We start from the raw sequence: 13,356 nt of genomic DNA on the forward strand, positions 1-13,356 counted from the left end.
TGTGTCAAAAGGTCACCTTCCTGGCCCAAGCTGCCATTACCGACCCCTTCTAGGGCCAAGGTCACTGTCATAAAGCATATGAGAGGCTCATTGATCCCTGTCACAAAAGGCACTCAAGGAAGCAATTCATCAATGAACATTTATCGACCAGGAGGCCACGGTTAAGTGTAAGGCCCACGGCCACCATCTTCAAGTTCAAGATTCTCCCCACCACAGAGCCTGGGCATGCTTACTATCCCTCCTCCTCCAAGACATGAAGATGGGAAATGGAGAGGTGGTGGGAGGCATTCAGGAGAAAGCTTTCAGTGTCTGAAAATTATTTATTGACTCTCCAATTCTCAGAAAGAAAAATAAACAAAAGCCAGTGTTATACTGAATCAAGCTTTTAGTCATTTAGGTTGATCTATCTGCCCATCCATCAGTCATCAAAAGCATATTTCCTCATGGTGCCAAGCACTGAGGACACAGTGATAACTCGGTCCCTACATGTGCCATGTAAGAGGTCAATGTACAGCCCCATTGCTTAAGCGATGCCCTCATGAGAAAGACCTTGCTGAACTCTGGTCTGGATTGTTTGTTATTAGGAGAAAAACACAGTGACAATGATATTTATTTTATTGCATCATTTTACTGACTAGAACGCCAGACTTATAGTGGATATAGTATAAAAATAATCAAATTCTTACAAATAATACATTGCTGCTACAGTACAGAATAATTAGTGGAGGTTGCAATTATAATACAAATTTAAATAACATTCTCATAATGGGTTTAACACAATCAACCAGGGGCTAAGGTTTAAAGTTTTGCAACAAGAAATCTGGGACCCTGTGAGAACTCAGAAAGTTCATTTGCCAGCTACATGCTTCATTTAACCATAAATCCAGCAACACAAACAGTAACAAGACTCACAGCCACCCATGATGAGAGGTTGTTTTTTTTCCCTAAGAAACAGGCCGAGGTAACACAGAAACCTGGGGTAGCTTCCCGGGTAGACTGGTTCCATCTCATTCCTGTCCAGTCCCATCCTTCCTACCCAAGGACTCTGCACCTGAAGTGTACTACTCTGTTTCCCCTAGAAAAAGACAAAGCCAGAATCCAATGGGCAAACCCTTTAGAACGTCCTCATTAAAATGCCAAGAGGACAGAGTCAAAGATCTGTCTCTTTTTAGACCTCAATTGTCCCCTTTGTTTTCACAGGCTTTTCTGTGAGCAGTTTATACCAAATGGGACAGATTAAAACACTCTTAAAAATATACTTTAGCACAACAAGTTAAGTGACACTTAGTACTTTAATTTTTCTAGTATATTAACCAGGTTCGTCCTCTGGGGATTTGAGAAAGGAAAAAAGAACACACTTAACAGCCAATTCTACAGAACATATGTTTTCAAAAATGCACGCGAGAACCTCAGAATGACGCTTTGTCAACAAGAAGAAAATGAAACGTCCCTTCTAATTCCCACAAAAGTTTTCACAGAAAAAAAATCTGTGAAATTCTGATATTAATATTAACGGTATTTTCCAATGAGATGCAAAATCCTGAAACACTAAACTTTGCATTTTTCCTCTCTCCAAAGAAGTGTTCTAGTTTCCATATGAGTAAGTATCTTAGAGCCCGGGCCCAAATCCCTGGTGTGGGGTGTGCTAAGCTAAACTCATCCAGGAGCAAGGAGAGAAACACTCTGGCTTCGTCAGCCGCCTTCACACAGTTACAGGCACACCTCCCACCCCCCGTGGGCAAGGGGGCTTAACAGAGGCCCCAACAGCCACGTGAGACACGTGACCCTGGCGTGTCTGCTCTGGGACGTCCACATCTGAATAAATAGCATCCTTCAAAGACACTTCCTTGGGCAGCCATCCGGCCTCGTACTGCAAAGATGCTGCCCTCCCATTTGGACCAACTTTAAGAACGACCTCTTCAAGAGCTTAACTGTTACATCTTCGTTTTGGACCTCAAATGCCATCAGCCAGCTTGAAAACACAATCCATTTAGTAATGTTGGTTCTTAATGACATAGCTGCTTCTGAAATTAAACTTCTGTCAAAGGAGGGGAATTTGTCAGCATTTAAGACATTCAACTGAATAAGTTCCAGACTCTGATAACATTCACAAAGATCTGCTTCCAATATGTGGGAAATCCGGCCTTACCACGGAACCAGGTGAGGCAGCCTTCAGATGGATGTCTAAGTCTAGCTGTGTCTGTCAAAACCCAGAGCATCACCGTACACTCCCACATCCAAAGCCATGTACCACTGTGCTTCTTGCTAAGCACAAGCTGACCACAGCTTTCTTAATGACCATCACAGGTGTCCAAAAAATACATGTAACAACAGACCTGAAAGGACTTTTTCAACATTTTGTTTTTGTACTTCATGTCATCAGTTTAGTTCCAGTTTAATAATATCAAAGTTCTAAAAACCCAAACCAAAACAAACCCAAACTTATTCTCAGCCCACTCTCTCATGCTCTCTTTAATACTGGATGGTGAGGCATCAGCCAGGAGGAGCAAGCCACGTAAAGGGTTTGGATCCTGACTCTCCAAGGCAGGGGCTTGTCCTCTCTGAAGGTTCCCACATCCGAGAATGAGTGCTCTCATGTCCACCTCACCAGGGTGTGGTGAGGGCAAGGATCCTGCACAGATCCTGGCCCTGCTGGAAACACAAGAGATGCTCTTGGGACTATTAAGACTTCCTAAATTGTCTCCAGTGCCCTGGGCTGGCTCGTGGGGCAAAGAGGAAGAGATACAAGAAATAGGACCTCTGGAGCTACAACCAAACCCACAGATGTGGGAGGCTCCAGGTGAGCGCTGCCCTGCTCTGCGTCCCCAGGCTCAGGTACGCTGCAGGATGCGGGGGTTCTGTTCAGCCCACTCTTCCCTACCCTCTCAGCATCTCCCGGGCTGCTAGGGGCCACTTTTCCTTTCCTCCCTTTGTCCTCTAGTCCCGGGACCCATGTAGGACTGGGACATTTCTGTGCACAGGAAACGCACACCCCAGGTGGGAGGACTAACACTGAGGGCTTCTGCTCCCCCAGGGTGCATCCAGCCTGTCCCTTCAGTCCAGGGCTGCTGCCCCACAAACAATTTCTTGGCTCAGGGGGGACCCTTCTGGAGGCATATTCACCCCAAGCAGGAGTGAAGCTGGCCTCTCCCTTCCTCACCCAGGCGGGCAGCCGGCCCTGAGGAACAGTCAGGCTGCTTTCATGCCTTCTTAGACCCTGACGCCCTGGAGATGCACTTTTCCACTCTCAGAAGCCTCCTAGAAACTGCACAGAACTGTGAACTTAACCTTCGGGGGTGTGCTACAGTACTCACGATAAAAGAAAAAGACAACACTCTTAATCCATTTCACATGCACAAAACCCACTCACAGGAAAGCATTCTTGGAACTCACAGCACACTCTTTTCTGGACGTTGGGATCCTGCTCCAGGATGCTTTGGGGACAGACCACTCCATGTGGGGGAGCATACAGCTTCCGGCCCTGGTATCGGAGATGATTTGCCAGTGGAGGCAGCAGGCGTGTATGCCTGGGAACAGCCCCCACTGTGCTCTGGGCCCTGGAGGTGAGCAGGGCTCTGCGTCTAGAGCAGGAAGCAGCTGCCTCAGGAGGGACCCAGCCTGTTGGCTCAGGTGAGCTGAGTGCAGGAGCTCCGAGCTCTCCAGTTAGATGCGAGGCCGTGAGACTCAGAGGGCTGTTTGGTTCCACGGGGAGAGGCAAGACCCAAGATTTCTCAAAGGGGATGCTCTGAGATTTTAAGTTGGCACCCACTGACAAAAAACAGGACTCTTTGTATCTATCTCATGAGATGAGTGCAATTGAACTGCAAAAGTGGCATCGCATCTGAGCAGCCTTCCTGCTCGTGGAGACCATGGGACACAGGAGTTTGCACTTAAAGCTGTTAGGATGAGAATTCCATAAGATTAAGGATTAGATACATTCTGAAGACAGTAGAGAATCTTGAAGAAACCACCATGCCCAGGACAGAACTGTCTCCAAAGGCCGCACCATTTCCAGAAACGAGTGTGCCATTGGGCTCCAAGCTTCAGGGTGGGAACAATTTTTTTTACCTCTGTGTTCTCTTTACCCCAAACCAGGATGTTCAAAAGTAGATGATGAGAATGATCACAATTCCACAAGGAGTAAAGACACCACACTGGATATGCACCCCCCCCCCCGACCCTCCTCCACACGCAGGACCCAGGTCACGGGCATAATAAATAAGACACAGGGTTGTTTCTTTCCCCAAGGCAAACGCTCAACTCCCTAACTGGCCAGGAGACTTAGTTCTCCAAAGCCGACTTGAATTATACCCATGCTTCTGGAGGGAACTATGTGATACTATGAAGAGTTACAAATTACTGTCTGAGAGAAAATAAGTTATTTCTTCAATGAATAAATAGCATTGAGTGGTTGGTGGAACCACTCAAGCTACACTGGGTGTGGACGAGACCAGAAATTCTAGGACAGGTGCTGCACTAGGTAAGCAGACTCACGTGTGGCTCCCCTCAGCTCCCTCTCCTTCCCCAGCAATATGCAGGGCTTCCCAAAGGGCTGGCGTTCCAGATAATCGAACTCACCTATCCATCCCGCTCCTCTAACCACATCCAGCTGCTTTTGCATTAGTGGTGAAATAGCAGCTCAGGCCCAACCTGCAGTCAGCTTTTCACTTCTGCTCCCTACGTGGCAGCGTGGGCCTCAAAGCAGGCGCTCAGAGCTCCCACACCACACGGTGCCCTCGGGGGTCGACCTTCCACCAGGAACTTCACCCCGTGCCCGCTGCTGCCTGCTGGGCTCACTGTGGGGCAGCTGGAGCCTCTAATTAGAACCAAGTGCAAGTTGTTTGCCCTGATGCAGGCGTGTATGGAAAAGCGAGCTGTGACAGCAAAGGGAAAAAACCTTAAATAAACGTGTCACCTGGACTAAAGAAAGCACACTGGAGTTGTGTGCTGTGCCTCACACATTTCAGCTCCTCGTTTGGGGGGGGGGGGGTCTGTCTGGCGAACGTAGCACAAGAAGACTTAGAAGCATGTGGAAACCCTGTGCCTTAACCTGCGGCATCTCCAGACACTAGTGGTAGGCCCGTCGGCACCTGTGCTTCAGCACGGAGCTACTGGGCAGGAAAACAACTGAGGAGGCAGTATTTCGCTGTCAAAGCATCACCAAATTGAGGCCTCTGGAAGTGTCTGAGGAAGAGGCCTTCTTTCCGGAGCAGTCTTGAAAAACACCTGAAAGGAGACCTCCCTCCCTGCTTTTGCATCTACCGAGGTGCAAGCTAAGGAAAACCTGGGTCCTTGCAATGATGCCTAGTGATCAGCCCTAAGGAACGTCATCCCCCAGCCGTGGCCCTGCTGCAGGCACGCGGGGACCCCGTGGTACTGGCCCGTGTTCACATTCACAGTAACAATGCAGGTGCTGAAGAGCAGCCGGCAGTTCCAGTTCCACGGGCTCCCGCTGTCGCCTCCCCTGTGGTCACGGCGCTTCCGCCCGGCCCCTTCCGCTGGTGTGGCTCCTCTAGCCCCGGGAGCGGCCCCGGGCGCTGCTCCCCGTCCGGTCCTCTGAGCGATGGAGGCCCCTGTGCCGTCTGCACTTAGAAGTAGTCCCTCCTCCTGCTCTCATCACTGATGAAAGATGGGTTATACTGTCCGGGGAAAATGCAAGAATGCCGCGATCCTGGCAATCCAGTGTAGGCCGGGTAGAGGCCGTTCCGTTCAAGTTCAGGATTCCTTACACTGGTGGGCTGGTGGCCAAAGAGAGAACAAGAAAAGTCAATTTATGATTCTTGGGTTTAAATTAAATTGTTGAAAACAACGACGACGACGATGAATGCTCCGTTTCGATGAGTTTAATGCGGATGCAGCTGTTCCCGCAGAACAAGGCCTGACCTGGAAATCACACCTGCCAGGTCATCTCTCTGTGGAACCTGGGGCACCTTTGCCCATATTTCAAAAGGGGATTTTTAGAAACATTATATCATCAAGAGCAGCCCACAGGCCAACAGAGGAAATGCCTGAGTTGAATATTATCTTGATTATTATCGAGATTAATTATTATCTGATTATTATTTTGACTTAAAAAAAGAGTATCTTTCTCTGTGGCACACAATGGCTTTAAATCCTCTCTGGCATTTACCAGAACGCTAGTGTCCCTGCTGCGAATGGGGGACTGACTTTGACAACATCATGGCAGCCCTGGCTGGAGGTGGAGTTAGGACCCCAAAGCAGGAGGCTGGCTGATTCTCAGGTATCTCTGACCAGATCCCAGCTTAGCAGTCATGACTACCTATCTAAGGAGCAAAGGAGCCCCTTGGGGAAGCCCTGGCTACTTTGAGGAGCAGCACGGGGCAGAGAGGGTGATGCTGGCTTGGTAGAAATAAAACACTAGATTCTGCTTATTCTAATGTGGATCCCAGGAGAGCCCAGTGTGCAACTGAGAACACTGTGAGGGGCAGCTCCCTCCCTCGAGTGACAGCTTCCCACCCTAGGCTTAGGCTCTGCGTCTACAGACTGCTCAGCCCACCTTGTATGAAATGAAGATGGGGTTCCTTTACATCGTAATTCTATCTAAGGCAACTCTTCAGCTAAGGGCTGGGAACTGGCGGCGAAGGTGTGTCCTGTTGTTAGAGCAGGCAGATAGCTAAATATAAGCAGAGAAAGGGGAACACAAACCTAATGGCAGGAATTGGGCAGAAAGGAAGGGTACAAGCCAAATGCAGGAAACCACACATCATGTAAGCACTAGGGGTCCCTAGGCAGAGAAAGAAAAGCAGGAACCTTTGGGCTGATAAGGGATCACACCTTTTGGGGTGATGAGTTGCCTGGAGATGAGCAAAGAAAGGTGAGAAAAGGCACGAATTTCCAGTGTCTGGATGTAACCTTTTGCTCATTATGCCCTCATTTCAATAAAACTAGCCTTGCAGATCAGAAGTACCTATCATGCACCAACGCCATGACACTTCCGATCCAGACTAAATAAGGACAAAAATCCCTCCTCCCTTTGGGAAGGTGGAGTTGGGATGATAATCAGGGAATACGACCCCAAACCCTTCCCTCCCCAGTGAATATTCTGCCTAAACATTTTTACACCCTATGTAATTAACTTGCCAAAGAAACACAGGGCAGCCACTCACCTGAGCCTGCCAGCTCTCCCCTTGAGAGTGTACTAACCATCCTTTAATAAATCCTCACTTTACTTTTTTTAACCTCTATGTCTTGTCTCTGAATTCTTTCTGGGACGGGACAAGAACCTGGAACGTCGGTTGCATCTACCGGCAACACTGTGAGGCCACTGTCCTGTCGTTGCTTTGTCCTGGTGCTACCCGTCGGCTGAGGAGCCCCTAGTGATGGGTGAGAGCTGGCACCCCTGGGAGAGATCCTGTTCAGTTACGGCTGCACTTATCAGAGGAAAAGGACTTCCCTGACAAATAGAGGAAAAAGCAAAGCCCTTATGCAGAAATATCAACAGGAACATTCGAACTAGACCCAGCTTTGTATCTGCATTTGTCTTTCCCCTTATTTCATCCTGTTCTTCCTCCAGGCCATGTTCACATTTTTCAGTCCATTGAAACTATAGCTTCCTTAGCATGAATGCCCCTCCCATCCAAAGTATGAACCGTCAGGTTAATCCCCATAGCAACCAGAGGGGCTGTGGCTTAAAGCTATTAAGTCCCCATTGGGCGAGGTTTCATATTTATTGCTATACCTAGAACAGCTCCACAGGGCAGGAGAAGTCACCTGATGGCTGTTTATTTTTCAGCTCAGGTATCTCCACTTGTGTTTGCTTTATGGCTGATACTGTGTAACCTGAGATGAACTGACAGGGCACTGGAATATGACATGGGCTATTCAATGTGGGACAGAAGAAGCAGGGATAAAAGTGGTCTCTCATCTGTCCAAACGATGCAGTCCAGGGCTGGGCACAGAAAATTACTAAAGACCTACTGAATCTGCAAAACCTCTGACAAGGGCTGGTTGAGGATGGCATGTTGTCTCTACACCTTTTCCCCGTCCCTCAGTTTCAATTACCCAACCTCATGATGTAAAGCATGGCTGATGAGATAAAAATGGATGGGCCAAAGGCTAAATGTCATTAAATTCTTTATCTATTAGTTTCCAATCCTGTAACTTAAAAGCAATTTCAGTGACAAGAGGGTTATTGCTACAACCCCATAAAGTACAGGCTGCGCTCTGTGGAAAAATTCTTCTCTCAGTGTCGAAACTGATAAATACCATGCAAAGAGATAGTAAGTAAACTGAATATTAAATTATGTGAATAATGGGCGTAGGCCACCATTCTCTTTAACCCTTAACTAGCTGGAGTGCTCTGACTACCACAAAACGGAAGCCCTTGAATTCTCAGAGGAAAGTGGAGCCCAGAGACCCCCGGGGGCGGACATACACACCGAGTGATACACGTCCGTCATCTGGAGGAGGTTCTTGGTACTTCCGTTCTCGTGCATCTCGATAGCTTCCCGGCCCCATTCTTGGGACCGAGGGTTCTTGGGGTACTCAGCATATGGGGACATTTGGAAATCGCCACTTTTGAAGATGAGTTTGCTTATGTCATTTTTATTCTTTCTGTGGGTAAAAAAAAATTTAACATTTAAATGAGTAAGTTCTGTAAAGAAACGGTATCTATGAAAGCGCCGTCTAGTGTCTTACAAATTAGACCTAAAGCTACTGTGAAGGAAAAACTGGGCTGGTCTAACAAGACAACTCACAAGTCTAGGAATGTGAAGGAGAGGCTGGGCTAACAAGATAACTCACAAATCTAGGTATTGGAATACTGATCTGAGTTCTGCTAGACTAACTTGTAAATCTAGGTTAATCAGTGTTGTTTTGTTGTTCATGTTTTTTGCTAGCCAGCTGGGTTTTCAAAGATACATATCTGGCTTTGGAATGTTGGTTTGCTGCCTCCCCGCCTCCACTTTTGTGATGATAATGCTGCTAAAGCTGTTCCATGCCTATTGGCTGAATACCCCAAGCCTGTACTTTACCCTATAAAACCTCATGCTCACGTCTTGGAGGTGCTCAGAGCTTCGGAGCAGAAGCCCCTCTGAGCTCTCCGGCGTAATACATCTGAGTACTCCAACCCTCCGAGTGGTGCTAATTTCCTGACTGGCCTGTCGTTTCTGTAACACTACCACTCTATGTTTTTGTAGCTGCCCACTGAGAAGTGTTATTGTTGTTATTTTTAGTATTTGCCTAAAACAAGTAAAAATGCAATTAGGTGCAAGAAAAAAAAAAAAAGCCAAAAATCTTTGAACCCAAAGGGCCAGGTTTTCCGGGGCAGAGAGGACACAGCCCCAATGGAGCAGATTTAGACTCTTCTGGGGGACAGAGATCTCTGCACCATGGGGGAAACAGGTGCAAACAAGGGTCAAATTCACAGGATGTTGAAGCCGGAAGGGCCTTTACTGTTTGATAAAAGAAATTTTCACATATTGAGATATAGGGAAGTCACTCTGGCTCATACATGAATTAACTTGAATTTTATGCTAACTAAAATAGCCTGTTTATGACCTATCAAACATACATTGTTTATCTGCTGTAATTATTAAAGAAAAAGGCACGTTGACCAGAAGTAAAGAATGTCCATGTTAAAAACAAAGATTAAAGGCCCCTCTTCCCAGGACGCCAATGCTGGTCCTCCCTTGTTGATAAGACTCCCTTCCCAGGAGCCAAGGCCACACTGACTCACTGTGTACGTGCTGGTTTGTTCTTTTCTTTTCTTTCTTTCTTTCTTTTTTTTTTTGAAACCTTGAAGAAATGTATCCCTGACTTGTTCTGCTTCTTCGTTCTGATAAGATATAAAACCGGGCTGGAAGCCAAGCTTCTCTGAAGCAGCACCTCAGAGTAATCTGGGATGTGGGCTCCCAGGCCAGTCTGCAGTCTGGCTTAGAAAAAATTCATTCCTATTCTTATTACTGATTGTTTATTGATTATTTATGTCAACAGGTTCTTTAGTCCAGCCGTTTCCCACCTGCTTGAGGAGTTGCGGGGCTGGGGCAACTCTGGCTTTGTGAAGGATGTGATTTGTCCTGGGGTCACAGTTTGCTACTAGCAAGGCTGGGACTAAAATTCAGGCTTTCGAACTCCCTAGTCAGTCTTCTTTTACTGTGTGAAGCTACTTCACGAACCATAAAAATATGATGTTTTGTTTGCAGAAATGCCCAGCTTGTCTTTATACCCATACAGATTCTCATTTCAGGGGGCAGGAAACCCTAGGACAAGTTCCCTACCTGTGAGAGTTCTCTGACTGGAAAGGGTTGGAGGATATGTCAGTCACCTTGTGCACCCAGCCTAGGGTCAGACATGTTTAGTTATACTTGCCCTGGGTAAGAGAATCTGGAGTTTCCTCCCTTTACGTAGCTTTCCTGTAAATAAACTTTCTGGGGAAAGCATCAAATCACTCGGGATCATAAAACCAAATGTCCAGCATGGGGCTTAGGCGTTGTCCCTCCTGACAAGTTCAGAACAGACTTGCAATTCTATTGCTCCCTGGGGGTGGAGCATCCGGTCTCAAACAATGACTTAATTATTCACAAAGACCTTCTCCTCCCAGGGGCCAGCAGAGACAGGCTCTCCTTCCACACTACCTGGTTGCTCCGGGACACTTAGCCGACCCCTGGAGCATTCGAGGTTCGTCTCTCTAGCTCCTAGTCTCATTCCCAGAATTTTATTTCCACTCACATAGTTTATCTCTGATGCTTTGCTAGCAACATTGTAAATTATAGGCAATGGCTGAACCGTGAGGCCTGAATCCCTGGATGGGAAGTTGGAGCAGCTTGCTCTCTGCAGCCTCCCTGGAGGAAGAGGATATCTTAAACTGTCCTGCATATCAATGGTCCAAAAGATAATTTGCTATTGTGTAAGTTCCCTCCATCTGTGATGTCAGGATAATTCCTGCTGTTTATTACCATCCAAACCAAAGGTCTGAGTTTTCCCTTATCTGAATAATCTCAGAGAAGGGGACCAGCTCCCTTCTTTCCTTCTTTGTCCAGTAGAAACCCATCCCACTGGTGTCCAGCAGCCCAGAGCCAAGTCTGCTCCTCGCCACTGCTAACGACTTCAGTGAACCCCTTTCATCTCTTTTTGTTTCTTCATTTTCCCACTTAAAGTGTACAAGTCAATGGTTTGTAGTATAGTGAGAGCTGTGTAACCATCATCACAATCAATTCCAGCACAATTTCATCACCTTGGAAAGAAACCCATACTACTTAGCTGTTACCCCCAATTCTGCCCCTGCCCACCCAGCCCTAGGCAACCACTAATCTACATTCTGTCTCTCTTTAATTTGCCTATTTTGGACATTTCCAATAAATGCAATCATACATATGTGGTCTTTTGTGACTGGCTTAATTCATGCAGCATACTGTTTTCAAGGTTTATGCACATTACAGCGTGTATCTTTAGTTGGTTCCTTTTTATGGCTGAATAATATTCCATTGTATGGATATGGCATTTTGTTCATCCATCAGTTGATGGATATTGGGGTTATTTTCACCTTTTGGTGACTATGAACTGGTCCTCTATGAAAATTTATGTCCATATTTCTGTGTGGACATATGTTATCATTTCTCATGGTTTATACCTAAGAGTGGAAATGCTGGGTCAAATGGCAACTCTGCTTAACTTTCTGAGGAATGGCCAGTTTTTTCAAAGTGGCTACACCATTTTACGTTTCCAGCAGCAGTGTATGAGCATCCTAATTCTCCCACATTCTCACCGACATTTGCTATTTTCTGTTTTTTGTTTGTTTGTTTCAAGTGGTATCCAATGTTGGGTTACTGGGGTTTTTTTACCCTGATGTCGGTTTTGATTGCATTTCTCTGATGGTTAATGGCTTTGAGCATCTTTTCATATGTTACTGGCCATTTTACATCTTCTTTGGAGAAATGTCTATTTAAGTTCTTTGCCCACTTTTAAATGGGGTTGCCTTTTTATTACTGAGTTGTAAGAATTCTTTATATGTTCTAGACACAAGTCCTTTATTAGAATGTTGATTTGCAAATATTTTCTCCCCTCCTGTGGGTTGTCTTCTCACTTATTTGGGAGGAGGGATAATTAGGCTTATTTATTTATTTAATGGAGGTCCTGGGAGACTGAACCCAGGACCTCCTGCTAAGCACGTGCTCTACCACTGAGCTATACCCTCCCCTCATCTTTTCAGTTTCTTGACAGTGTTCTTTGAAGCCGAGTTTTTCATGTTGATGAAGTCCAATCTATCTTTTTTCTTTTGTTGCTTGTGCTTTTGAATATTCTTTTTTTTCCACTAAAATCCCATTTGCTCTCCTTTTCTTTCCCTGATGGCAGTGCCTGTCAGAAATTTGCCTTTCTTTTTCTCTAATGGTTCAGTCATAGATTATCATTAATACTGTACACCACCCCAGACATTCTTTATGAGGATAAAAATGGACCCTTGTTTAGCACAGGCAAAGGGACAGAATTGGGATGTGGACGCCCGGCACTCACCGGCAACAGGTAACAATCAGTGCGATGCCCAGGATGAGGAGAAGCCCACCTCCCGCTGCCGCAATCACCACGGTGATAAGCTGATAGGCTAAACACGGTTCAGGAGAAAAGGAAAACGTGGATCGGTAAGAGGTAATGAATGAATGAAGGAATGCCCCAAAATGGTCCCCCTCCCCACCCCAAGGCCACCCCAGTACCTCAGCTGGGGACCACCTTTCATTCCCTGGGCCCCCAGCAAGGGCGGCTAAAGGCTGGCTCTGCATTTTCTCTACTGAAGGGGAGCAGAACGTGTCACCCCAAAATATGCCTCTTTACCTATTTATTATTTAGAGCTGATATTTCTGCAGGCACAGAAGAAGCTCTGAAAACTGAGTCCTAGTTACCCCTTGGTAAGGGAAATTTACATTAGAAGGAGGCTTGTACCAGGAAGAGAGCTAACACCAGAGATGACCTGTTCACCTGAGAGACTTATCTGCTGGCAGGAATCTTTGCTTCCCAAACATTTCCTCTTCGCACTTTTCCCCTGTGAATTGCCTTTTCCCATTTGCAGCCCCAGGCCCCCGGCCCTTTCCTCAGCTCAGGAGGGTATATGAGCCTCAATCATCTGGCTGCCTGAGTCTCATATCTTTGTGGGGCTCCCATGTGTATGCACATAATTAAAATTGTGTTTTTCTCCTCTTAGTCTGGCTTCTGCAGAGGGTGGGGGGATGTGCCTCAGCCAAGAACCTAGGAAGGAGAGGAAAAATGATTTTTCTTTCCCTACACTTTTTGAGAAGAGCTTCCCTTTCTTATCCATGCCTAGAGTTGGGGGTCCCAAGTTCTACTTGCAGACCAGCCTGATGACACTGCCACCAATCCACCAACAGAAGAGAATAATAAAGGAGA

General features: G+C 46.5%; 1 protein-coding gene across 1 annotated transcript in view; it reads right to left on the minus strand.

Moving 5' to 3' along the window:
• Positions 1-597: 597 nt before the first annotated feature.
• LOC102518744 (protein HEG homolog 1) overlaps positions 598-13,356 on the minus strand; it is an 82,799-nt gene continuing 70,040 nt past the window's right edge. Inside the window, 3 exon segments of the mRNA XM_032481634.1 lie at positions 598-5,738; positions 8,400-8,574; positions 12,472-12,559. Of these exon segments, the coding sequence (XP_032337525.1) occupies positions 5,589-5,738; positions 8,400-8,574; positions 12,472-12,559 (413 nt within the window). The 3' untranslated portion in view covers positions 598-5,588.

This window comes from Camelus ferus, chromosome 1 (assembly GCF_009834535.1).
Source record: "Camelus ferus isolate YT-003-E chromosome 1, BCGSAC_Cfer_1.0, whole genome shotgun sequence".
In the NCBI taxonomy this organism is placed as follows: Eukaryota; Metazoa; Chordata; class Mammalia; order Artiodactyla; family Camelidae; genus Camelus; species Camelus ferus.